Here is a 26127-nt window from a genome sequence, read left to right as displayed (position 1 = left end):
CCAGAGAGAATCACCACTCACTTGGAAAGGAATCTAGGGATAAGAGCCCGAGTTCTAGTTCTCAGGGTCTCTGTATGCCCAAGGCTGGGCTGTCGAAGCTGTGGCTGCTGGCAAGGCTAGCTCTGGTCCATGCGGCTTGTTGGGGGGTGGGGAGAGCGGAGAGTGGCCCTGACCCAGCACTGCACTGAGGCAGCAGGCTCCAAGGGGAGCCTGTCAGCATTAAGTCCTGACAGGGCACAATTACAAACTTCATGTCCTTGTTGGTGTCTACAGACCTGGCTTAGGATCTTGGGCCCCCACTGAAAAGGTGTCTGTAGCCAAGTCACTTAACTTTAGATATCGGATTCTGGATTTGTAAAATGTAGGATTGTCTGAAGGGTTAGCACCACGGTGTAGCCTGAATCTAATTATAATGGGCTTTCTGAGTAGTATCCTTCCTGTGAGAATGTCCGGCCTGGGCCTGCCAGGAGTACCTCAAGACTTGTGGACAACCCTGAGGAGTCAACCTCTCTTTCAGGTCTTTCTTCCATTGACCAGTTTGACCTGAATCAAGGGACTATCCAACTTTCCTCCCTTCCTGGTCATCAGGTGCCAGCTTGTGCTCACAGAACCTGTTTGTCTTGGAGGTGGGGACAGGTTCCTCCACCTTATCCCACTCGTTTTTCAGACTAGGGTGTGGCTGAACAAGAACAGGACTGAGACTTTTACACTAGATTAAAGCACCACCCATTGTGAAGAGGTGGGCCGGAAAGGAGTTAAGATTGTTATAACTCCACCTCTGAACGGTACACACGTCTGAAGTCACCCTGCCACACATATCCACTACATACATCTCAGTAGGACCCTGCCCCCCCACCGCCCCTGGCCACTCCAGAACCTTCTTAGAAAGGTCACAGTTGCCTGTCCTAAAGTCTGTTCATTTTACTCCAATAAACTTACCCCATCTAACTCTCTCACCACTTCAATTCATCCCTAAACTTCCCAAAAGACATTCTGTTAAGGAAAATAGGTGTGTTTTGGGGGGGCTTAAACAAAATGAGTCATTCTGCTCACCTGGATGGTTGCTCCCTGCCAGGCCTCAGACTATCAGCCTTGAGTGCAACAGGAGTTCTTAGTCTGGGAAAAATCCAGTCAGGTCCCTCCCTAGGGCTGTTCTCTTGACCTCGTGTGTGCAGATTTCATTGGTGCTCGCACGTCCTTCAGCCTTCACCTGCCTGACAGTTTCCAGGAAGTCTGGACTTCCCTAATCCTCCAGTCGTCTCTCAACCATCCCCATCAAAAGCTATCCTCAAGCCTCCTCCCCTTCTTTCCTTCTTCCTCCCACCACTCCCTTCCCTCTCATCCAAGTTAAAATGCAGGCATGGTATTCTAAGCCCTTTCCAGGGCTTCTATCTTTGTATCTTCAACTCCCAATATTTACTCCAACTACATTAAACCTGGAATGTTTCCCAGACGTGCCCTGTTTATTCCCACCTCTGTAGCTCTGTCCGGGAGTGCCCTCTCCTTGCTTGCTGGCAAAACTCTTTCCATCTCAAAGCCCATGTGGTAAATTAAATATGGCCATCAATTTTTGGAGCTCCTCCTCATCCCTTGTATCTGGGCTGTTCCTTTGACTTGCTTTGACCAACAGAATGTGGTGGGAGTGATACGATGCAAGTTCTGAAGGCAGGCCTTAGAGGCCTTGTAGCTGCTGCCCTCACCATCTTGGAAGCCCGAGACCACCATGTCATGAGGCAGCCCAGGATGAAGGAGCAGAGAATGCACGACGCCTTGCTATCCCCAGCTGACCCATTAACTAGAGCCACCAGAGAGAGCCCAGGCAGGCCTGGCACCAGAAGCTCCCAGGCCACCCACAGAATCTTGAAAAATAATTGAGACTGGTTGAGACTGGGGATGGTTTGTAATACAGCACTAGATAACTGATACAATCCCATCTTAATGTGAAGGCTTCCACAGCTCCCTCAGTTCCTTTCTCCAAGTTCCCTCTCTGTGTTTTGTATGCATCCCACCCCTTTTTAATTATTCAATATCTGGCTCTCCCAAGAGATGGTGAGGTCTTGAGGACCAAGACCAAGTCTGATTCACTTCTCACTTGACCACTCACAGTGATAATGGGATGAAGCCTGTGACCATTTGCCAAATACAGTATGCTCGGATGTCATTAATGTGTTTAGAAAATAGCCTGTATGAACCCTTCACATACGATTTCATCAACAAATATTTTAGAGCATATCCTATGCTTTTTAAACTTTTTAAAAAGATTTTATTAATTTGTCAGAGAGAGAGAGAGAAAGAGAGCTCAAGCAGAGGGAGGGGCAGAGGCAGAGGGAGAAGCAGGATCACCACTGAGCAGAGAGCCTGATGAAGGACTCCATCCCAGGGCCCTGGAACCATGACCTGAGCTGAAGGCAGATGCTTAATGACTGAGCCACCCAGGCATCCCCAGAGCATATCCTGTGTTAACAGAACAGGTCCCTGGCCCTGGGGTTGCTCTCAGTCCAGCAGGGAGAACTGATCATGAAAACAGCATTCAAGTGTTTCCGTCAGGCATGCTGCTGGAGAGGACAAGGCAGTCATGGGTAGAGTCAACAAAACTGGAAGAAATGGCATTTAGTTTCATCACAAAGGGTAAGCAGTCACTGTAGGAGGCAGTTTGTAGCTGTCCCCCCACTTCACCTTCCCTCCAAGGAGGAGGAGGATGTCACGGATTGGTCAGATTCAAGAATATTGAACGAAGCAGAGTCCTGGGGGTGGGGCCTCAGCATGTGAAGGCATGAGGTTAAAGGTAGGTCCCAGCCTGGGGATGGCGCCTGTCTATTTCTCTCTCAGACACTCGAGGTAAGACGGGGGCTTGGGCTGCTTCCCATTGCCGAGGAGGTGCACCTTCTCCCCCTCCCTGCACCGTTCCCCTTAGAGGGTGAAGAAAGAACCAGACGGAGGACACAGAGGGAAAGGAACCAGGACAAAGCTGCTAGGTTAGGGCTCCGTACTTGGAATTGGGGCCAAAAATAAAAATCTTGTTTGTCTGCCATATCCATTGTGCATATATTCCCCAGGAATACCTTGGGATGGTAAGGGGCTGGTGGATGACCCAGGAATCCATGTGCCATTCATCTATCTCGGCATGAAACCAGAGGAGGGAATAACCAACAAACTTTTCCTGTCCTAGGAACATGAGTAAGAAAATCCCAGGCAGAGTGAATAGCATTGCAAAGGAAAGAAAACATATGCATGGAGCAATAGATGGAGAAAGAAGTGAAGGAACAGGGTCACAAAGGAACTATGTGATCCTCCTCTACCCCATAAACATTACTGTTTTAGTTGCTAATGTTACTGTAGTACCCATTTACTGCGTGCCATGCATGGGTCACACAAATCACCTCCTATCATTCTCTGAGCCACTGAAATAAATGAATTGCCCGTGTTCCCACAGATGAGGAATGTGAGGCTTGAAAGGGTCACCTAAGTGGCAGGTCTGTCCTCTTTAGCCAGCTTGGCTATTCAGTAGCCAAAGACACAAGCTGAACTGAACTCATTGTACCAGGTTTCCTGCAGGAGGTGGTACTTGAACTGAGTCTTGAGGGACAAAGGATCAGGGCCAGTAGAGGCCATGAAAGCCTAAGGTGCAAGGACTCCAGGAGATCCAGAAGAGGGCACTGAGAAAAGGGGGAAATCCAGCACAAAACAAAATCAAAAACAAAACCATGGAGGACTCCCAAAGCTCCACAGTGTCAGCATCCTGGAGCAGGGTCCCGCCCTCAGGAACAGGACCTGGCCCAACCTTTTCTTCACTCATATCAAAAACTGGCTCTGATTCAGCTTCCTGGATCAGCTTTATCAAAGTAAATCCAAGTTTCCTTGAGACAAGAATTGCTGTTGCATTGAGACTGAGATGATTTTTCTTTCTAGAACTGATTCTGGGCAGGGAGAGAGAAACTAGAGAATGCTTTTCCATTTTTTGTAAAACTAGCTTTTGTGTGGCCCTTTGGCATGGACAAAATTATTTTCTTGCTTCTGATTCCACTGAGGGATGAGTGTTGACCTTCTCAGTTTCTCAGCTGAGAAAACTCAAACCCGGATTAACGACTTGACACAGTTAATGAATGCAGCTGGGACTCATGCCCAGTTACTCAGACTCCAAACTCTATACTCATTCGTTCTTTAATCTTTCATTTACTGGGGGAAAAAATGCGCCAGGCACAGGACAAGCCACTGAGCTTTATAATTAAGTAGACTTAGACCATCTCACTGTCTCTCCTGTCCCAGAGCCTCAAATACTGAAGCATGAATATAGTGAGAGTATTTCTAATGGGACTCAGTGATTGCACCAACACTTTTGCAAGGATCTCTCACTTTTTTGGGCAGTTACTGGCACTGCCATTTTTTTTTTAAGATTTTATTTATTCATTCGACAAAGAGAGAGAGCACAGAAGCAGGGGGAACAGCAGGCAGAGGAGAGGGAGAAGCAGACTCCCTTCTGAGCAGGGAGCCCAATGTGGGGCTCGATCCCAGAATCCTGGGATCATGACTTGAGTCAAAGGCAGATGTTTAATTGACTGAGCCACCCAGGCGTCCCATGGCACTGCCATTATTTCACCTGCTTTGTACCCGTCCTGTGCTAGACATTATGCGTGGACTATAATAGGCAAGCAGTTGAGCATAATTCAATCCAGTAACACCTCCTATGTGGAAAAGACTCAATCTGAGAATATTTATTGAGCACGTACTTTGGCAAAGTATTCATTCAACACATATTTATTGGCACCTCTGATAATCATAATAGGTAATATTTACTGACTGTCTATTCCGTACTGAGAACCGTGTGAAATTCTTTACATATATTATCATTTACCCATCACAGTAACTCTTAGGAGGTAGATATTAGACAGCTTGAATTAACTTGCTCAGAGCATGCAATTAGAAACTAGTAGAGGCAGGGAGAGGCCTTATGGATACCAAGGATGGTGCTCTGGCTGCCAGTGAGGTTGAGGTGGGCGCTACCGGTGTGCAAATGAAGCACCTCAAATTCCAGACAACGTAGGAGACTCATTCCGGGGCATCTATCCCTTCACCACTGATGGGAGCGATTTCCGGAGGAACTTTATCCTCACTTTGGGACTTTTTGCTGTGGGTGTTTGGCTGGCCAGAAATTTGAGTGACATTTACCTAATGGCAACTCACCGAGGGTGTAGTCAAACAGACACATAGAACCCCCTCCGCTGAACTTGAACATTCCAAAAACAGAGCCTCCCATCTGTGACCATCACAAGACTTGCCCTGATGGAAGTTGAGGTTTCATTCAGACAGGTGCTTTCCCTTCCCAATTTCCTTTTCTCTGTTGAGCCCACTCAGAACTCTGTTCTCTGGTCAGCAGTCAGGTTTCAGCCAAAGTGTTATTCTCTGTTCTGTAAAGTTCTGTACATAGCCCCTAGGTTTCTGCAGGGGTGATCTTTGCTTTTGCCCTGAGGAATCAGCTAATGGTATTTTAACAACTATTTGGAATAAAGACTGCACACAAGGCAAAAGAAAAAAAGAAACTAGTAGATGCAGTATTTGAACCTGGGAAACCAGCATTTTTTTTTTTTGAAACCAGCATTTTCCACCACTATGTTGGTGGAACCCCAGGACACCATGGGTAAACAACACAGATATCATCCCTGCCCTCAAGATGCATAGAGAATAGGAGAGAAGATACACTTTAAAACAAATAGTCTTCTTGTCTCCTTTGAGTTACAATAAAGCCTAGTCAGGGCCATACCTCTTCAGTGGACCTAAAGGATGAAGCGGCTGAGGAGGCATTAAGTAGGCAGAGGAGGGAGAGGGCATCCATCCAGGCAGGGGAGCTCCAAGGCAGAAGGAGCTTTGCCAGTCTAAGGCTGGTGGCCAGGGCATGTGGCTGACAATAGGAAGCCAAGGAAAAGAACATGAGGTTTGGCATGAAATCTGCACGGTTCACAGGTACTCCAGCTACTGTGGAGGAGGGATCCCCCAAAAGCACGGAAGTATGTGGAGAGACCGAGCAGGAGGCTATGTCATCTGAGCCGCAGATGCTGGTTTGGAAGAGACTGTTGATAGTGGGAATGGAAGTAGATAGGTGGAGGAAACATTAAGGTGTTAAAATCAACTGGGCTTGGGTGGGGGGATGAAGACAAGGAAGGAGTCAATCACAGTTTGGGGCTTGAACAAAAACCACAGTGGATGGTGTCACTCTGGGACAACTCTGGGGACAAAGATGAGAGTTGAGGTTGCACCTGATGTGGCTGTGGGCCACCACGTGGATTTTGGAGGTCTTCAAGCAAAGGAGATAACTAGGACAGAGTCTGGGGACCTCGCACTATTAAGGGTGAAAAGAGGAGGAAATGAGCAAAGGGAATTGAGAGATATGGTTAAAAAAGGGAGGAGGAAAGGCAGGAGAGAGTGGCATCTCTGAAAGAGATTGGAGTGTTTCAAGAAGGACAGGACCCAGTGAGTGTGATGGGATTTCGCATGGAGTAAATACAGGAAAGGCTGTTGTGATCTGGAGTTTGTCCTGCGGGGTCTTCATGGAAACAGGGTTTGAACGGCAGCTGGACAGGTGAATGGAGTTAGATACACAGCAAAGAAAGCCTGATCTGGCATGTTTGGGGAACAGAAAATAATACTAGGCAGGAAGAAAAAAAAGTGGGGCCGGAGGAAGTGGAAGAGGTCGTGATACCAGTGCCACTTGTTGACTGGCTTTCTATGTTCATTTAATGCTCCCAATAACCCTGCAAAGTAGGAATCTACTAGCCCTTTCTTGTAGAGAACACGCAGCCCTAGAAATTGGAAGTGACTTGTTCAAGAGGATACCCGTTAAGTGGGGACACTGGAAGCGGACCTGGGTCTGAGTCCAATGCTATCACCTCATGCTTCCTTGACTAGGTGGCAAGGAGGGGAAATGGATCAGAGAGAGGGCTAACAGGGATGGAGAGGAGGGAATAAGCATGGAGAGACTGGGGTGCAGCAACTCCAGGATATGGAGCGTGGATGTAAACTGAGGCTGGGGAGAGTCAGGGTTTCTGGTTGGAGCAACTGGGTGGATGGTGGTACCATTTAATGAGGTGGAAAAGCAGGATATGAAGTCACGGGAAGATGAAAATTTTAACTTTGACATGAGACTGCTGCGCCTAGGTGGCATGCGGGGGAGACGTGGGGAGACGAAGAGATTCTGAAAGTCAGAGCACTCTGGACTGTGGGAGACATGAGATGCTTCTGTGTACTCTTGAACTGCGTTTCCTTTGACCTTGTAGCAGCAAAGTTGAGAAGGCCTGGTTCTGGGAGAGAAGTGGGAAGGGTGCCCTTCCGCTGATGTCAGACATGACTCCTGCCTCACTTCTGACTTGGTTTCCCCCACAGATGTCTTTTCCCTGCCACAGGTCCACGAATCCCAGGGCTTTGTCCCTCTTTCTGGTGGGTTTGGCCCTGCACCTCTGGGTCCACCAAGCCTCCGGGTCCCAGAGGGAGAAGGTGTGGGATGGTTCTCCAGAGGCTCCCCCTGCTGCCCTTGCGGCTGTGCAACCATGGGCATTCATCAGAGTCCCGAGGTGTGGCCAACGACTCGGTCAACGCCATGGTCGACTTCTACTTCGAGCAGCTCCCCGCGTGCATCCGCAATCCAAGACTTCCTGCGGTGCCGCCACTGCCGCCACTTTCCTCTGCTCTGGGACGCGCAGACCAAGTGCGTGGGCTACAGCGCGCTGCTGCTGGCGGTCAAGTCGTGGCCCCCCAGCCACGAACGGCGCGAGCTCATCCGCCGCACGTGGGGGCAGGGGCTCCGCCCCTTACTGCTGGGCTCCCTGGGGTCCAGCAGGACGAGAGCGCAGGGCGGCTGGCGGCGCTGGCGGCACTGCAGGCGCGCGAGCACAGCGACACGCTGCAGCGGCCTTCCCCCACACCTTCCTCAGCCCACGCTCCAGCACCTGCTCTACTGCCTGGCCGAGCGCCCGCTGCGCGCGCGCTTCCGGCTCAGCCGCTGCGACGACGGCTCTGCGCACACCGCCGACGTGCTCCGCTTCCTGCAGACGCGGCAGCCACCGGGCCGCCCCCTCCTCGCCTGCATCTCCTGGCCCGCTCGGTGCCGGTCCGCGACGGCTGCAGCAAGTCCTTTGCGCCCCCGCGGCTCTACCCCGGGCAGGCCTACCGGCTGCCCAGCCCCGCGCGAGGCCGCCCGCCACAGCCCGCTCTTCCCCATCAGGACGCCTACAGGGGCACGTGTGTGAAGCACGCCAGCCCGGCACCCGGCAGTCCTTCCACCCCTGCCTGCGCCGCAGCTGTGGCCTGTGCACCGCTGTGCGCCCTCGAGATGCTGCTTACGTGGGAGGCGCTGCGCGAGCCGGGGGTGAGCTGGACCCAGGTCCTGAGTACGGGTGGGCAGGGTGGGAGGGTGAGCAGCCCCCACATGAGACGCTTTCCGCGTTGAGAACGCATCTTCTCTGTTCTGTATGCCTTCTATCCCCCCACCCCCCAGCTCGGTGCACCCGAATCCGAACCTGGCTACACAATGGAATCACCAGGGTGGGAGTGGGAAAGGCATGGGGCCTGGCCCCACCTCCACAGTTTCTGACTCTGCCTGTCTGGGGTGTCCTCAGACATCTAGGTGATCTGAAGGTGCAGCTATTCGGAATGAAGCCCACTGGGCAAGGGAGGTCTGTTATCCTTCCAAACCCAGCTCCCTTGTCCCCTCCAGGAGCCTGCGGGTCTAGCTCCCGCACTGAGTCAATGGGGGCAGTGGAGCAAGGCAGTATGAGGAGCCAGGATGGAACGTCACCTGTTGGGTGCGGTACGCGGATACTACACTTATCTTAGCCAAAAGGCGGAGAAGCGATGGGGTGCAGTACACGGGTGGTCATTACCGTCATTCGCTCCGCTAGTGATGGGGCCAAATGGCCGGTCAGCAGGTGGATGCCCTCCCCTAGAAGTCAGTTCACACTTGGGCCCTGGAAAGCAACCAGATCAGAGCTTGGGGTGGGGGGGGGGGTGTCTGACAGACTTCCTCCCACCCAGTTCTCACAACCACTCCCCCACCCCCGCAATACCTCTGCGAGGTCAAAATCCCCACTGTGCAAAGGGGGACCCTGAGGCTCACCAAGGACAGTGATCCAGGGCCATGTGGTCATTCCCAGTTATCCCACCACTGTGGTCCCCTCCACACTCACTGACTCCAGCTGATGGCCTCTTCTAATGGCCTTGCCCATGCACAACTGCCCCAACAGCACTTACTCCCGGGATGGGGAGGATGGCATGGGGGCACAGACAGGTTCCTTGTCAGGTCTGGGCCTCAGAGTTGGTCAGCCTTGGGGAACCAAGCTGGGGATTCAGGGGGGGTCAGTGTGGGGGTCAGTGATGATGAAACTGTGAAAGATGTTGACTGGGAAATCGGGACAGTATTTGGAAAGTGTGTGGAGGTCAATGTACAGAACTGTGTTGGGGGTGGGGAATCTGATTAGCAGCCTTGAGGGACAATGATCTAGAGAGAGTGCAGGGGTGATTGGCTCTGTTGTGAACATCAGGTAGGAGGCTGGGGGGTCAGTGATCAGGACTCTGGTAATGGGGCAGTGGTCCTGACCGCCAGGAGCTGTCCGCCATCTTGGCAGAGCAGGAAAATCAAGGAAATGGCTTCAGGGTGAGGCAGAAATGTGTATCAAAGTCCCAGCCTGACAAGAGGGGCACAACTTCTAGGAGGAAGGAGCTCCAGTGGGAAGTCAGGAGGCCTACCAAACGCCTTCCCTGCCCTCAGGACAAGACCCATCCCTCCCCTATGGTGGACTTGATCTGGGCAGAACCACATACAGTGTCTTGCTTTGTGGGGCTCCCTCCTGCCTCTGCCTCTCCACACAAGCTCTCATCCCTTCACAGGAAATATCTTCCAACCGCCACCACCATCCACGTCTCTCGAGGCATTTAGGAAGTTGCCAGCTCTCTGCCAAAATCTGCTATTCCCTCCCTCCTGGGCGTATACCACTGCCTGGAAGCCTACACTGCCCAGCTTTCATTGCAGTTCGCCATGACCCTGTGAGCAGGCTTTCTTAGATGACTGCTTGTGGACACCATGAGGAGCACACCTGAACCCTGCCTCGCCTGGGCTCACCTCCCTGAATTGGCCCAGGGATGGCCCTGTGACCCAGCTCTGACCTCACAGATGAGGACAACACTCCAGGCCTACCTCCAAACAAAGAGCTGCTCTACCCAAGATGTCAATAGTGCTGAGGTTGAAAAAACTCTTTTCCTCTCTACAAGGACCTGGAGTCAACCCTGGATCTCTGACAGGCCTTTACCCAACTCCTGATGCGGTAGCCAACTGCCTCAGGGGTCACCTCAGCTTGAGTGTGCCGCAGCCACACCTCAGGCCTGCCTCCCTAACCATTCTCCCATTTCAGGAAAGGGCTCTATCATCTCCTGACTGGTCCAAGCCAGAAGGTGGGCGGTGATGATGCATCTCGAACTCTCCTTCTCCCTCATAGCCCATCTGGTTCTCCACCAAGTTCCATTGATCCAAAATAGCTCTCCATTCAGTTCTTTCTCATCTGTCCATCTTCTTCTCCATGGTGCCAACTCTCACATGGGCCAGAGCCACCTAGGGATCCATTCTCTACCCCACAGTAGCCAAAAGCCAGACCTGGTCATCAATTGGCCCCTCTCAAAATCTACCCCTGTTGCCCTTGGATAAAGAGCAAATGCTTTTCCCTGCCATCAGGACAAGGCCCATTCCTCCCCTATGGAGGAATCTGCATTCCTTTGACCCCTCCAGCTTTATTTCTCCCCACTCTGCTGGGGCCTCTTGAGGTTTGGTGCATTCTCTCTGGCCCCGGGCCTTCCACCATGCTGCTTCCTTGCCTGAAACATTTTTCTACTCTCGCTTCATTTTTTAAAAAGTATTTTATTTATTTATTTGACAGAGAGAGAAAGAGCACAAGAAGGAGTGGCAGGCAGAGGGGAGAAGCAGGCTCCCTGCTGAGCAAGGAGCCCAATGGGGGACTCCATCCCAGAATCCTGGGATCATGACCTGAGCTGAAGGAAGATGCTTAACCCACTGAGCCACCGAGGCACCCCCCCGTCCCACCTCTTCCCCACCCCTACTCCTCTTCCTTCATCTGACAGAACCTTCAGACGCAAGGTGAAACGTCACCTCTTTGGAAAAGTGCTTCGCAACCCACTAGTCCTGGGGCACAGGGTTTCTCAACAGGATGGGTCCTTACACTCTACCTTGTTCTAGCTCTGAATTCCCCAGAACTCTTGTATCTGCATTCCCACTGCAGTGACAAATTACCACAAAGCCAGCTGCTTAAACCCATGCAGATTTATTCTCTTACAGTTCTGCAGGTCAGAAGTCCAACACAAGCTTCACTGACTTAAAACCAAGGTGTCAGCAGGACTGTATTCCTTTCTGGAGCTCTGGGGTGAATCTCCTTTCTTGGCCTCTTTCACCAGTTCTGAAATTGCTCCTCCTGCTTTTAGGGACCCTTGTGATCACATTGGGCCCATTTGGATAATCCACTAGGATCATCCAGGATTTCTTCCTATCTTAAAATCAACTCGTCAGCAACATTCATTCCCCCTGCAACCTAAATTCCCTTTTCCCTTGTAACCTAAACTACTTGTAAGCTCCAGGATTGAGGGTGTTGACATATCTTGGGGGTCGTTATCCTGCCTACCAGTGCCTAATAAATATTTGTTCAATACGTGAACAATGATTAAATAATCAACTAAAACTAATAAGTGAACAAATGTTCTCCCTTCACACAGACCTCCCTGAGGCAGAGTCTCAATGCTGGATTCCCTTCTCCCTAGGGCTTGTAACAGACAAGAAAACCAGAAGGCTGAGGCCAGGATTGGACACCTTCCTTATTTACTAGAAAGTCTGACTTCTGTGCTTTGACAACTTCCTCCTGTTTTCCTGACAAGCAGATGGACTATCCCGGATCGCCCCTTTACAAGTAAAGAGATTAAGACTCAGGAAATTTATAGCTCAGAAGGGTTAGAACTCTGTAGTTATGGGCCTGCTGTGTCACTCTGGGTCCTGGTCATCCCTTCTCTGAAGCTGAGCTGCTCTTGTCGCCAGGCCCAGTGAAGACCAGCGTCCGGCAGCGCCCTGGCACCCCCTCGCGTCATCTGGTCCTCAGGCGTGCCCAGCTACCACTCAACCCCGCCGGCTCTTCAGGCTCTTGCGCCCCACAGCCGCGAGGGGGCGCTCCTCGCACACCGTTTCTGCGGGGAGGCTGGCGGCGGCGTCCTGGATCGGTGAAATTCTGGGTCACGGGGACGGTGCTCCCAACACCGTTACCCCACCAGTGCTAATTGACAAAGACCACATGAGCAGGGAAAAGGACGGGCTTGTCTCACAAACGCGCTTGCGAAATCCTACATAAAATACCAACAGACGGAGCGTGACAACATGTAAAAAAGGTAAATGTATCAGCATCTGGATGGGTTTATCCCAGAAATTCCAGGTGGGTTTATTTAGCATTAGAAAAGCAATCGCGGTGAATGGATAGAAAAGGAAGATCTGTCAGTGTGGCACTCAGATCAAGAGAAATGTATCTCTGGTGCAGGAGAAAAAAATGGATAAAATTCAACACCCATTTGTGACTCACTCACTCCCTTCCTTCTTTCCTCTCCCTCCTTCCCGCCCTCCCTTCCTTCCTTCCTTTCTTTCTTCTTTCCTTTTTTTTTTTTTTAAGATACAGAGAGAGAGCATGAGCTGGGGAGGGGCAGAAGGAGAGGGAGAGAGAATCTCAAGTCAGCTCCGTGCTCAGCAGGGAGCAGTGATGGGACTGGATCTCTCCACCCTGAGATCATGACTCAAGCCCATATCAAGAGTCCATCACTTAATGAGCAACCCAGGTACCTCAGCCATTCATGACTTTAAAAAAAAAAATGTTTTTTTCTTTGTAAAAGGTGAAAGCATTTGAAAGCATTTCCTTTAAGATTTGGAACAAGATGGGGCGCCTGGGTGGCTCAGTCCTTAAGCATCTGCCTTCAGCTCAGGTCATGATCCCAGAGTCCTGGGATCGAGCCCCGCATCATGCTCCCTGCTCAGCATGGAGCCTGCTTCTCCCTCTCCCACTCCCCTTGCTTGTGTTCACTCTCTCACTGTGTCTCTCTCTGTCAAATGAATAAATAAAATCTTAAAAAAAAAAAAAAAGATTTGGAACAAGATTAGATGTGCCCACCATCACTTCTGTTCAACATTGTTCAAGACGTGAGAGCACAGCAGGAAGACAAGATAAAAATTCAAAGATATAATGACTTGAAAACAGAAAGAAAACAATCAAAACCTCAGAGATCTGCAACCCTATCTGCAATTTCCCGTCTCTATAACAAACTAATGCCATACTCCTTATCTGAAGTGAAATTTGTGCATAATTTAATCTCTCACGAATATATTTTCCAAAAAAATCACCATAATCCTTTAATTTTAATATTAGATTAATAAAATACTTTAAAATTATATGAATTGTAATGTGTAAATTCTTGGGCAAAACAAGAAAAAAGAAAAAAGCCCTTACAGATCTCTAAACTAGGGGGCAGTACACCTCATTGAGAACCAACATACAAAAATCAATTTAATTTCTATATAGTAGTAAAAAGGGGTCAGGAAAAGTCATTTTTTTAAAAAAGTACCACAATAATAGAGGGGCACCTGGGTGGCTCGGTTGGTTAAGGGACAAGCCCCTCGAAGTCCCTGACTGCCTTGAATCCCTACCCCAACCAGGGAACAGGGATTATCATCATCCCCACTGGCCAGATGTGGAGACTGAGGCCCTGGTAGGAGAATGACCTGCTTAAGGTCACACCAATCTTTAGAGGGAGGAAAACCTTCTGGGTCCCACCCATCTCAGAAGCACTGGGAACTGGGAACAGGGTGGTGGCAGCAGCCCTCTGAGGCAGGAGGGGAGGGTTGATCTCCAAGTTCAGGCCCACCTCAGCTTCCTCACCATTCCCCTTTCCTGTTCCCTTCCCAGCCCTCCACCCATTCAATTCCAGAACCCCACCTGGATGCCCCCCCTCCCCTGCCCCTGGAGGCCATGGAGGTGGGGGGACTGCTAATCTCTCCACGTTAAATCAACATTATAACGATTTTTAGAGCCCGCCCCTCTCCACCCCGGAACAGTCATTTACAGAATTATGCTGTAGTGCTCATGACCCTCTTCTTCCCTCCTGCCTAGACTCAGCCTGGCCTTTGAGTAATGAACAGGCTCATTAACATAATTTTCCCAGTAGAAGAACAGTCTTTCCAGAAGGTCAATTCTGATGCTCTCCAAAACCCAGAAATGACATTAGTTTGTCAAATGTCATCCTTTATTCTTGTCTTAAAAGTTTGAATCAATAGAGTAGGAGATTGGATTTGTATTTCAGAAAATTCATTCCTGCTGCAGTTGAAGGGATCTGAGGGGAAGGAGGGGATCCTGAGGAGAGTGAGGAAATGGGGAGCAGAGGAGTAAGGGAATGCCTGACCTGGGAGGGAGAGAGGAGTAGAAAGAGTCTAGAGGTCATGGCAGGTAGAATGGGACTTGGAGTTTGGAGTGCGAGCAGAAGACACAGGAGGGAGCAAGGCTGGTTCAGGTCTCACCCAGGAACTTGAACTTCACAGGCTTGGTGGGAAGAGTCAAGGTTCTTATGAGGGTGCTCTGGGCTTTTTGGGAAACAGTCTGGCCGTTCCTCAAAACGGAGTTACTCTATGGCCCAGTAATTCCATTCCTAGGTATATACGCCAAAGAACTGAAAACACGGGTTCGTCCAAGTATTTGTACATGAATGTCCAGAGCAGCGTTATCCATAATAGACCCAAGGTGGAAAAATACCAAGGGTCCATCAATAGATGAATGGATAAACAAAATGCAGTATATACATACAGTGGAATATTATCCAGCCACAAAATCGAATGGGTGTACTGACGGATCCATGCTATAACATCCACGAACCAGGAAAACATTCTGCTGGGCGAAAGCAGCCAGACCCCCAAAGCCACCCATTGTATGATCCTACTTGTATGAAATGTCCAGAACAGCAAATCCATAGAGACAGAAAGTAGTTTTATGGTCACCAGGAAATGGTGGAGGCAAGGGGAGCAACTGCTAACGGGAAGATGAAAATATTCTAGAATGAGATCATGGTGATGATTGTACCATTTTGCAATAGACTAAAATCTACTGAATCTTACCCTTCCAAAGGGTGAGTTGTATGGCATGTAAAAAAATTGTATCTCAATAATAACACATTTACAAAGTTGTGGTTGGAGACAAAGCACTCTCTCAACTTCCCTGCTCTCCCACTCCCTTTTCCTGCTCTCTCCACCCCTTCCCACCTGCCCCTCAGGAACCAGTCTCCGAAGACTGTCTGTCCTTCCTGTATTTCCTCTGCCCAAATGAGCAGATCCCCGTATGTCTGTGTGTGGGGTTTTTTTCTTTCAAGATTTTTAAAATTTATTTGACAGAGATCACAAGTAGGCAGAGAGAGAGAGAGGGAGAAGCAGGATCCCTGCTGAGCGGAAAGCGGATGGATGCTGGGCTCGATCCCAGGAAAGTGGATTTGTATTTCAGAAAATTCATTCTGCTGCAGTTGAAGGGATCTGAGGGGAAGGAGGGGATCCTGAGGAGAGTGAGATCTTGAGATCATGATCCTGAGATCATGACCTGAGCTAAAGGCAGAGGCTTAACCTACTGAGCCATCCAGGTACCCATTCCTGTGTGTGTTCTCTTCTTTCTGATATGAAGAGCAGCATATTGTATAGACACTCTTTTGGCCTTTAATTTTTTCTCTTAATAGTGTGTCTGGAATTCATGCCATATCAATTCAGAGATGGTCCTATTTAATTTTTTTTATTTCTTTTATTGTTTATTTTATTTTATATTTTATTTTATTATTTTATTTTTACAAGTACTTCTTTGCATGGCTGGGCTATAGTGTATTCAACAGTCTCCCATGTGTGGTAGATTGTTTCTAAGATTTTGCAATTAAAAATAATGCTTCAACGAAAAAACTTTTGCATATGTATTTCCACATTGCTGGAGGCCTGTCTTCAGGAAAGATTCGTGGAAGTGGAATTCCTAGGTGAAAGCTAAGGACATATTTAGTTTTGTGAGGTATTGCCAAAGTTCTTTCCAGAAGGTTGCGTCAATTTGCATTTCCACCAGTGAGGTACATAAATGTATTTGAATGCCTGTTTCCCCACAGCCTTGCCAACAGAATGTGTTGTGATATTTTTCATTTTTTGTCAGTCTGATAGGTGAGAAATGCAAGCTTTTTCAGAGTTGTTTTAATTTGCCTTTCTCTAATTCTAAATGTCCTTGAGCATTTTTTTCCTTATGTTCGAGGGCCATTTTTTCAAAGACTTTATTTATTTGAGAGAGAGGCAAAGCAGGGAAGGTTTGGGGGGGTAAGGGCAGAGGAAGAGGGTGAAGCACTCAGCAGGGAGCCTGGCCTGGGACCAATGACCCTGAGGGCCATTTTTTATGCCCTTCCCCTCATTTTACTGTTGGATTTTTGGATTTTGTCCCTCAACTGTTAAGAGTTCCTTATGTATTAGGGAGAGCTGCCCTTTGTGGTATAATGTTGGGAATATTTTCTTCCCATTTGTTACTTGTCTATGGACTTAGTTTATGGTGATTCGTGTCATGCAAAGTTTGTTTATTTCTATGTAGCCAAATTTATCTGTCTTTTCTTTTATGGCCTCGGAGCTTTGAATCGTCATGGAAAGCCTTTCCCAACCTTGACACTTGAAGAGGAAGTCACTCGTGTTTCCTTCTGGTCCTTGTATGGTCCCAGTTTTACACTTAGAGCCTGAAACCATGGAGTTTATTCTTTTTGTTGGGTGGGGTGTAAGATATGGGTCTATATTTTCCCCTTTTCCAAATGGCTACCCAGTAGCATTTATGATGAAGTCCATCTTCAGTATGTAACAAAGGTGCACCTCAAATCACTGGGATAACAATGTATTTAGGTCTGTTTCTAAATTTTTTAGCTAACTGCAATTTGTTTCTTCATGCACTAGTGTCACCCATTTTTAATTACAGAAGCTTTTATTGTTTTAATGCCTTTAATTTTTCATAAGTAAGCTCTACGTCCAATGTGGGGCTCAAACTTATAGCCTCTAGATCAAGAGTCACATGCTCTACCGGTTGATCCATTCAGGTGCTCTGACATTTTGAATGTCTGGTAAAGCCTCACAGATTTTCTTTTCCAGTGTTTTCTTGCCTTTCTTGCCTATCCTTGCATGTTTATTTTTCATATGCTGTTTGGCATCAATTCGTCAATCTTCATAAAATAGTTTGCCATTACTATTTTTTTTTAAGATTTTATTTATTTATTTGAGAGAGAGAGAGCACAAGTAGGCAGACTGGCAGACAGAGGCAGAGAAGCAGGTTCTTTCCTGAGCAAGGAGCCTGATGCAGGGCTCGATCCCAAAGGTAGAGACTTAACTGACTGAGACACCCAGGCACCCAATTTGCCGTTATTTTTAATGGCCATATTTTAATTTGCTTTGAAACTACAAATTAACATAGGAAGAACTAACATCTTTACAATGTTGAATCATCCTACCCAAGAGCAGGGGATGTCTTTTCAATTGTTCTTCTTTAGTGTCTTTCAAGAATGTTTTGATTTATCCTCATATAGTTTTTTTTTTTTTTTTTAAGAGTGGTTACATTTCAAAGACCTTTAAAATATATTATTTATTTATTTATTTGAGAGAAAGAGAGACAGAGAGAGAGCACACAGCAGGGGGAGCAGCAGAGGCAGAGGGAGAAGCAGGCTCTCCGCTGAGCAAGAAGCCATGCACAGGACTTGATCCCAAGACCCCTGGATAGTGACCTGAGCTGACAGCAGACGCTTAACTGACTGAGCCACCCAGGCATCCCTCCTCATATAGGTTTTACATGTTTCTAATTAAATTTGTTCCTAAGCATTTAATCTTTGTTGTTATCACAAATAGGTTTTCTGTTCTATTAGGACCTTTGTTTATTGTTTTTCTATATACAAAGTTTTTTTAATTTTATATTTTAACTTTACATTCTGCTACTTTACTGAACTCTTCTACTGTTCGATTTAGGGTTTTTTATTTTATTTTATCTTAAAGATTTTATTTATTTATTTGTTAGAGAAGCAGAGAGAGAGAGAGAGCATGAGCAGGGGGAGGAGGGGCAGGCAGAGGGAGAAGCAGGCCCTCCACCAAGCAAGGAGGCAGATGTGGGACTCAGTCCCAGGACCCTGGGATCATGACCTGAGTCAAAGGCAGATGCTTAGCTGACTGAGTTATCCAGGCATCTTTTGAATTAGTTTTATCATCAATTCTCTGTGGTTTTTCAGGTATAATATTTTGTCATCTGCAAATAGAAATAGTTTTATTTCTTCCTAACTTATTGTCAGGCCTCCAACTGATTTCTTTTGTCTAATGGCGTTAGCTAATACCTATGTGGAACAGTGGTGGACCAAATGGTCATTCTTGACTGGTCCCTGATCTTCATGGAAATATTTCCAGTGTTCCTTGATTATATAAGATGCTGGCTTTAAGACTACATTTTATCATTTGAGGAAATATCACTCACTTCCTATTTCACTGAGTATTTTCTATCATGAATGGGCATTGAATCTTGTTAAAGGCTTTATTGGCATCCATAGAGAATATTATATGATTTTCCTCCTAGATTCATTAATATGGCACATGTTTATTATGGGTTCACTTGGGTCCCCCAAAAGATGTTGAGGTCTAACCTCCAGTACCTCAGAATGTAACCTTACTTGGAAATAGGGTCTTTTAAAAGGCGATCAAGAAATGAGGACATTAGGATTGACCCTGATCCAATATGCCTTGTGTTTTTATCAAGAGGGGAATTCTGGACACAGAGATGGACACACACAGAGAAAACACATGTGAACATGAAAATGTAGATCAAGGTGTTGTGTTTACAAGGCAAAAAATGCCACAGATTGCCAGCCAACTGCTAGAAATGAGGAGGAAGGCACAGAACAGATTCTCCCTCACAGCCCTCAGAAGGACCCAACCCTAATGACACCCGATCTTGGATTCCTAGGCTCCAGAACTCTGAGACAATATGTTTCTGTTGTCTAAGCTGCCCAGTTTGGGGTACTTTGTGATGGCAGCCCTAGCAAGCTAATGCTATTAACAGATTCGCTAATGTTAAACCAACCTTGCATTCCTGGAATGAATCCCACTTGGTTCTAGCTGGCTCTTAAGAAAATCCAGGATACTAGCAAAATATAGACAATGTTTCAGAGAGTTCTGGGATTAAGAGCAACTGAAACATCATCTTGTCCTCTGTGTCACCATTTTCCATGTGTCTGCTGGAAGCCCATTGTGACCCACCCATTTCCTGTACTCTCGGGAGAATACCGTTAGCGACTACTCCCAATCTGAAAACTCTGTCTGACTCATCTCTCTCCCTACAGTCCTTGGCCTACAATCCCTGGCTACAATCCTCTCTACAGCCCCTTGTGTAGATGGGAGTAGGGGAACGGGTCGACATGGTTATTTGAATCCTTTCCCACCAAGACACCAGCCGCTCCCCATGCTGGGGTGCTTCCTCCAGGCTTCTCAAACAAAAGCTAGCCAATTAGATCTGCTGAGATTTTTGAAAGAAATTATTTTTATTGTAAGAGCTTCTTCTGGGAACCCTTGTTACACACAGGAGCAGTCAAGATAAGGGTGTTCTGGACTGGAGCAGAGAGGACTCTGTGCCCAGGCTCTGGTGAGATGGGGGATATGGAGACCCACAGAACTATGGAGAGAGCGGTGGGTCAACTTTAGGGGACAAAAGACTCTTCAAAGAGGAGTTGAAAGAGCTGCCCTGTGAGGGAATGAGCTCCCACTTATAGGGGGATGCAAGCAGATTGGCTTGCCAGTCAAGGGGTCTAGAGAGGCAGCTTTTCCCTGGGGCAGAGAAAAGGAGGAGGAGGAGGAGGAGGAGGAGGAGGAGGAGGAGGAGGAGGGCACAAGAGTGGAGTCAGACAGGGTGGGTGTGGATCCCAGTTCTACCATTTCCAAATTGTGTGACTGGGGCATCTCCCTGAGGCTCATGGGTCTAATGAGGGCTCCTGCAGAGGCTGGCTGTGAGAATTTAATGGGAAAAGCACCTACACAGCAGGTCCTGTGATGGCATCTGTCGATGACTCAGTTTACAAAGACTGAGAGCCACCAAAGCCCCAGTAGAGCCCCACCCCTTCCTCAAGCTTGCTGGGAGACCAGGTTCTTCCTGGCTTGTCTGCAGGCCATACACAACAACCACCCCCACCCCGTCCCACCCCTACAAGAGCAGGGCCAGTGCCTCCCCCAACCCCCAAATGTGATAGGTGCCCTGGACGGGTCACCGTCTCTCTAGGCCTCTCTCCTCATCTGTCAGAGAAGGTAGGTACTGCCAGGGATGGGCTCAGAGTGGGCCCTTGCAGTTCTGACCTTCTGGAATGCCTAGGCTTCTAACTAATCATGTGTACATATCTCTGCTTCTCAGGACCCAGTGTCTTCCCAGAATGAGGGGGTTGGATCAGATGAACATAGCATCAGCTCGACTGTGCCAAGCACTCTGAGCCAGGGCCCCTTCTAGGGGCTTCACAGGAATGGCGCATCCCCTGTGATATGAAGGCTACCAGATTGTTTCTGTAGGGAGGTGACAGAAGCAGAGAGATGGGTGACTGGGCCTGGGTCCTACCACCGATGGGAGCCCAGGCAGTGACTTCCGAGCTCAAGCTTGGGATCAACACAGGACACTTCATGGTGGTTCCAACGCTCTGAAAACACAAGGTGACCCAACATTCACTGTTTTGCAGACTGAGGTGAATGTTTTCTCAGACATGACTGGGCACCCTGCATGACTGGCAATAGCGGCCTGACGATTTGCCTGGAGGGGACCATCACACATTTCCCCAAGAAACCCAGTTTACAGGCAGGAAAGGGGACAGAGGACTTGCCTGGATCATGCAGCCAGGGATGGGCAGAGTGAGCACTGGAGCCGGCCGGCCTGGCTTCCCCTATCTTCTCCAGAATCAGCCTCAACCTCCCAGGGAGTCGAGGCTCCAACACGGATTATAAGAGAGGCTTCGAGAGGTCAGGGAGGAAGCACAAACAACTGGGTGGGAACGCCGAAGAAGGGGGGGGTGGGGCTTCAGAGTGAGGAGGTGGGGGTGGGGCTTGGTGATGGAGGCCCTGGCACTGGGGGCCTGATTATCAGCACCTTCCTCCTGGAGAGGGAAGGAAGAGCGTCTCAGACCGCTGCCGAGCTGCATAAACAAGGTCTAAGGGTCGGGGAGGCGGCGGCCTCGAGCGGAGCCCTGAGGGTCTGGGGAGGCGGCAGCCAGGACACAGGCCGAGCAATGGGGTGTGAGTGGGGAAGTCAGTCACAGAAGCTGTTTTGAAACAATATTCTGAGGGTGGCCTGTCATCATGGCTGCATCTTTGGAAGTTCCCTTGCATGGACAGGGACGGCACGGAGGTGGGGAGTAGGTAGGGGGGCAGAGGAGGCGGGGCTGGAGCTGCATTCCGGGGAGAAATATCTGGGAGGCTTGGGACAGAGACGGTGCTGTGGTGGCCCGACAGTCCGAGTGCCAGAGACGTTGATGAGATAATTAACCGAAACTGAGAACCCCGGTGAGTGGGCCCGAGTTTCTCCATCTGCAAAGTGGGCTGGCACAGATCAGGCTGGCAGGTCTACCCGGAGCCCTGCGCCCTTACTGTGTGCCGCGGTTGGGCATTTCACAGACCTTCTCAACCTTACTCCAGAAACATGCCGCTCCTGCTGCAGTCCTCTTACAGCACGCGTAAAGGCACACTGTGCGCCTGTGGCCAGCTCTCCGCATCAGGGTGTGCCTCCCGGGGCTCTAGATTCCTCCTCCTTGTCCCGAACCTTGGAGATGGGGAAGAGAGGGGCACGCGCCCCTTCAAGTTCCTCATTTCCCAGCCCTCTGTTTGGGCCCTGGCATGGCTGTCTACAAGATGCATGCCCTAAGCTCGGCCGGCCTGCAAAGTCTTCCGCGGAACTGGCAAACAACCCTCGGGCACACCTGGGCTCGGCCCTGGGGTGGGGGGCTCCCAGAGATACACAACGGCTGACAGTGCGAAATTGGGAGGGAGGGAGAGCGGGGACCTGAACTAGCCAGCCGTGCTGGCCCAGAGTCCCCCTCCAATCCCCGAGCGGGAACTCGGCGGCCACTTCCCTGCCGCTTCGCCCCGCGGCAAGGCGCCAGTTCGCCTGCGCAGCAATCCTGGCCCGCCCGCTCCGCTGGAGACCACGCCTCTGTCCCCAAATGGGCGGAGGCCGCGGGGCGGGGCGGGCCGCGGCCCGGGAGTCCGAGCTCGAGCCCCCGCTCCAGGCCAGCACCAGAGGGATCCCCGGCCGGAGCGGGAGGCCCGTGCAGTCCGGGTTCCCGTGCTCGCGCGGCGCCCAGCGTCCGAGTCCTGCCCGAGCGGCGGCGGCGCGGCAGGTAGGAGGCGCTGCGCTGAGGGAGGCGTGTGCGAGCGCGCGTGTTCGTGTGTGTTTCGGAGGTGTGTGTGCGGGTGCAGCGCCGGCCGGTGCGTGCCCGGTGAGCACGAATCGGTGTGAGGGTGTGCATCCCGCAGGCAGGGGAGGAAGAGGTGAGCGCGGGCCTTGAGGCCCCAGGCGGGGGCGGGGGGTTTCCACGAGCCTCCCTGTGCCCAGGGCTCCTGCCCACCGCCATCCCCACCTCGCGGCCGGGGGCCTCTTTTACCTCCTCCTCGGTGGGTGCTCCGGAGCCAGATTCTTAGTTCCGACGCTCTGAGGTTTAACCCTTCCCGTCTTGACTGTCGCTTCTCTTCCTCACAATTACCCTTTCCTGTTCTTTTCCCAGCCTTCCTCCGTGGGTTCAGTTCCGCAACCCCACCTGGATATCCCCCCAGCCCCGGCGCTGGAAGCTTGGGAAAGGGCAGGGCCAAGGCCAGTTCCCTTCCCGACCCTCCTGCCAGGTTGGATGGCGGCCTTTCTTTCTGGGCTGCTGGGCTTGGGTGTGTCAAGAGGGGGCTGGGGGAGGAGGGGAGATTTGGGAGAGAATGGATCTTGGGCTTCTCTGATCCTGCTCCCACCCCTGAGAGTTGGGGACCTGGGGAGACCTGCCTGGGGTCCACAGCTGAAGTAGGACAGAAGATCATGAACAGGTGCCAAGTCTGTCCAGGTTTCACTTCCTGGAGGGATTCAGCCCCGGGACCCTCACTGGGATGAGGAGGGTAGGGTAGAGGGGGCAGTGAGCCACCTTGTTTCTCAGAGCTCCTAAGCCAGAATTTGAAGGTGGGTCAGCTTGGCTCTCAAGTCAGAAGCTTCTTCCTGTACTAGCGTTGGAGAGTGAAGTGCTGAGGCCAAGTATTCCTAATATCCTGGGGTGGGTGGTTTGGGTAGGCTTCCTGGAAGAGAGGGGTTTGAGAGTAGGGCTCAGCCCACCCTCAGTGTGCCTTGTGAGGGAAACCACTGTGTTTTCCTGAAAGGATTGAGACCTCTCAGGATCTTTTGGTCCTGGTCCCTGCTCTGGTCCCCAGAGTCCTGGAGTAGGGGTGGGGAGGCCTGGCTGCTGCTCCTGGCTGAGGAGACTGGGTTGGGTCGGGTGGACCCAGCTGCGCCCACTTAAGGTCAGACCAGAGCTGGGCACCAGGACAGTGAGGTGGGGTCATTGCCGAGTGAGCCTCCCTTCGACTGGTGGGGAAGGTGGGTCAACCCCAGGGCAGGAACCTGCCTGGGAGCTGGTGGAGACTTCCCTGCAGATACAGTGGTGCTGGGTCTCAAAGGCTGAAAAGTTCACCAAGCAGAAGAGAAAGGGCGGGGCACTGCAGGTCCAGGGAGAAGGCCTGGGTGGGGGTGGGGGGTGGTTAAATGGTCCGATGTGCTTCTGAGAATTGTCCCCCATCTTCGGCTTTGTGATGGTTGAGTTAATGTGGGGGCCAGCGAGGAGGAGGACACAGCAGGCAGAGGCCCCTGGCCTCTGCCCAGCCCCCCACCCAGGGCTATGTTTGGCCTGGAGAAGGGGTTCTGATAGAGATTCCCCTTGCAGGGGTGCTGCGAATGAGGGGATGCACCAGGACTGCACAGGAACCCCCCGTGCAGAGGGAGTGTGTGTCGAGAGCCCCTTTTGAGATGGGGCCGCCACTGGGGGAAGTCAGTGAGATGGAAGTTGGCTGTGGGAAGACTGTGGGCTCTTGGGGTAACATTCAGGACCCTGCTTCCAGGCCTTGGGCTGCTTCTGCCTTCCCCCACAGGCTTTCGGGACAGCCCTGAAGCTCTGGTCCCTGAACAGGATGCCTTCTCGGAGCCCTTGAGAGCACCTCAAAGCCTCTTTCCACCACCTCCTACCTGCAGGGCCTGGCCTTGTGTGCGGGCTTCTCTGAGACTGGCTCTGCCCTTGCCTGTGCCCAGGGATAAATGCTGCCTAATGATAGGGATTCGGGACGGTGGTGATGAAGGTAGATCGTGTCGCTTGAAGTATGTATGCAAACTGGTGTTTGATAGCCATTATAATTAATAGTACAGTTGATCTTTGAACAACATAGGTTTGAACTGCATGGGTCCACTTGTATGTGGATTTTTTTTTTATAATACAGTACTGTAAATGTGTTTTATCCTCCCTATGATTTTCTTAATAACATTCCCTTTTCTGTAGCTTAGTTTATTGTAAGATTACAGACAAACAAGATATGTGTTAATCAGCTGTTTATGCTATTGGTAAGGCTTTGGTTAACAGTAGGCTGTTAGTAAAGTTTTGGGGGGAATCAAAAGTTATATGTGGATTTTTGACTGGGGGGATCAGTACCCCTAATGCCTACCCCAGCCCCCACTGTTGTTCAAGGTCAACTGTAATTAACTGTTGCTATCACTTAGTGCCTTCTTCCCTGAGGGATACCGCCCACAGTAAAGAGGGGCCAACTTTGGGAGAAGGTAATAGGAAAAGGGTTTTCTCCCTTGGAAGTAGAAGTGCCCCCGCCCCCTCCCCCCCCCACTTCACCGGGTGAGGAGAGCTATGAGGGGCTCAGAAGCCCTGTGTCTGTCTACCCAACCAAGTCCCTGGGCCTCCCAAAGTGTTCTGTCCCTGAAGAATCATACAAAAAGCTCTCAGCAGCAGGCCTTGGGCTACCCTAGCCACTGAGAGCAGCTCTCCAGCTCCCCACTTGGGGCTGCACAGACAGATGGAGAGTCTGTCTGTCCAGATGGGGAATCTTTACATCTGCAGCTAGTCTTCTCACCTCCCTCCCCCTGCTCCCATATTCTCAAGTGAGAATATGGGCTCCTTCCCTCCAGCCCTCAAGTCCCCCAGGGAGCTCTTCTGCCCCTTGTCCTCCCTGAGTTGATGGTGACACTCCAGGATTGCATTTGGTTAGGCCAGGCTGGGTCAGGCTGCCGGCTTCCCTTGGCCTTAGGCCATGCTTTTTCCTGCTTACTAAAGGCAACATGGGCTAAGTCCCTTTAGGATTCTAATCCAGTAAGGCGGCCCTTAGGCTTGGACACAGGAAGCTAGTGGAATGTGAGCATTTGCTTACTGTCCGGCCTGAGTTACTGCTCCCCATTGTACCTGCCCTGGGATATGAGGGTGCCAGTGGCTGGGGCAGGGGTGGCTTTCTGCCACAGCGAGGCACGTGGCTTGGGGGAGAAGGGGCTAGTGGCCAGAGCAGATGAAGCCTGTGCTCACCTTCCCTCAATGGCTGTGTTCAGGGATGGCCACAGGGCCTTGCGCTGTGCCACACAGAGCCCTCCTGCCACTGGGTGCTGCCTGACACTGGGCGACTTATTCTGGTCAGGGTGTGGCACGCCCTGAGTGGTTTGTGACCAGCAGGAGGAACTGCGACACTGAAGTCTGGGGTGACTTTGTTTTATGTTGAAACAGTTCAGGGCGTAAGAACTTCACCCTCCCTTGCTAGCTGTGCACTCACTCCCTTGAGCGGGAAAGAGGTGTGAGGCCACACACATGACTACCCACGTCTTCTCCAGGATCAGTATTCGTTTCTTCTTGCTGCTGTAACAGTGAACGCTATGGCTTAAAACAACACCCAATTTATTCTCTTAGGGTTTTGGAGGTCAGCAGTCTGAGTTGTCTTAGGGGACTAAAATGGTGTTGGCAGGCCAGATCCTTCTGGAGGCTCTGTGGGTGACTGTTCCTTGTCTCTTCCAG

The 26127-nt window shown here is 50.4% G+C and overlaps 2 protein-coding genes across 5 annotated transcripts in view; both read left to right on the top strand.

The window, feature by feature from the left end:
• The first annotated feature begins 7492 nt into the window (after window positions 1-7492).
• B3GNT6 (UDP-GlcNAc:betaGal beta-1,3-N-acetylglucosaminyltransferase 6) lies at window positions 7493-10072 on the top strand. Its single transcript, XM_032359716.1, is given in 7 exon segments — window positions 7493-7627; window positions 7629-7800; window positions 7803-7895; window positions 7898-7921; window positions 7924-8070; window positions 8073-8356; window positions 9874-10072. Coding segments are annotated over 7 exon segments (1029 nt in total). The 3' UTR covers window positions 10048-10072.
• Window positions 10073-21150: 11078 nt separating this feature from the next.
• The window catches only part of CAPN5 (calpain 5), a 55499-nt gene continuing 50522 nt past the window's right edge, over window positions 21151-26127 (top strand). Inside the window, exon 1 of one of the 4 annotated variants that reach the window (XM_032357348.1) lies at window positions 21151-21259. The gene's annotated coding sequence lies outside the window, so the exon portion shown is untranslated. Of the gene's footprint in view, window positions 21260-21357; window positions 21614-22084; window positions 22447-26127 lie in introns of those variants that run through there. The other 3 variants (XM_032357349.1, XM_032357350.1, XM_032357351.1) reach the window with 3 other exon arrangements.

This window comes from Mustela erminea, chromosome 9, assembly GCF_009829155.1.
Source record: "Mustela erminea isolate mMusErm1 chromosome 9, mMusErm1.Pri, whole genome shotgun sequence".
In the NCBI taxonomy this organism is placed as follows: Eukaryota; Metazoa; Chordata; class Mammalia; order Carnivora; family Mustelidae; genus Mustela; species Mustela erminea.
This window is presented reverse-complemented; position numbering and strand designations above follow the sequence as displayed.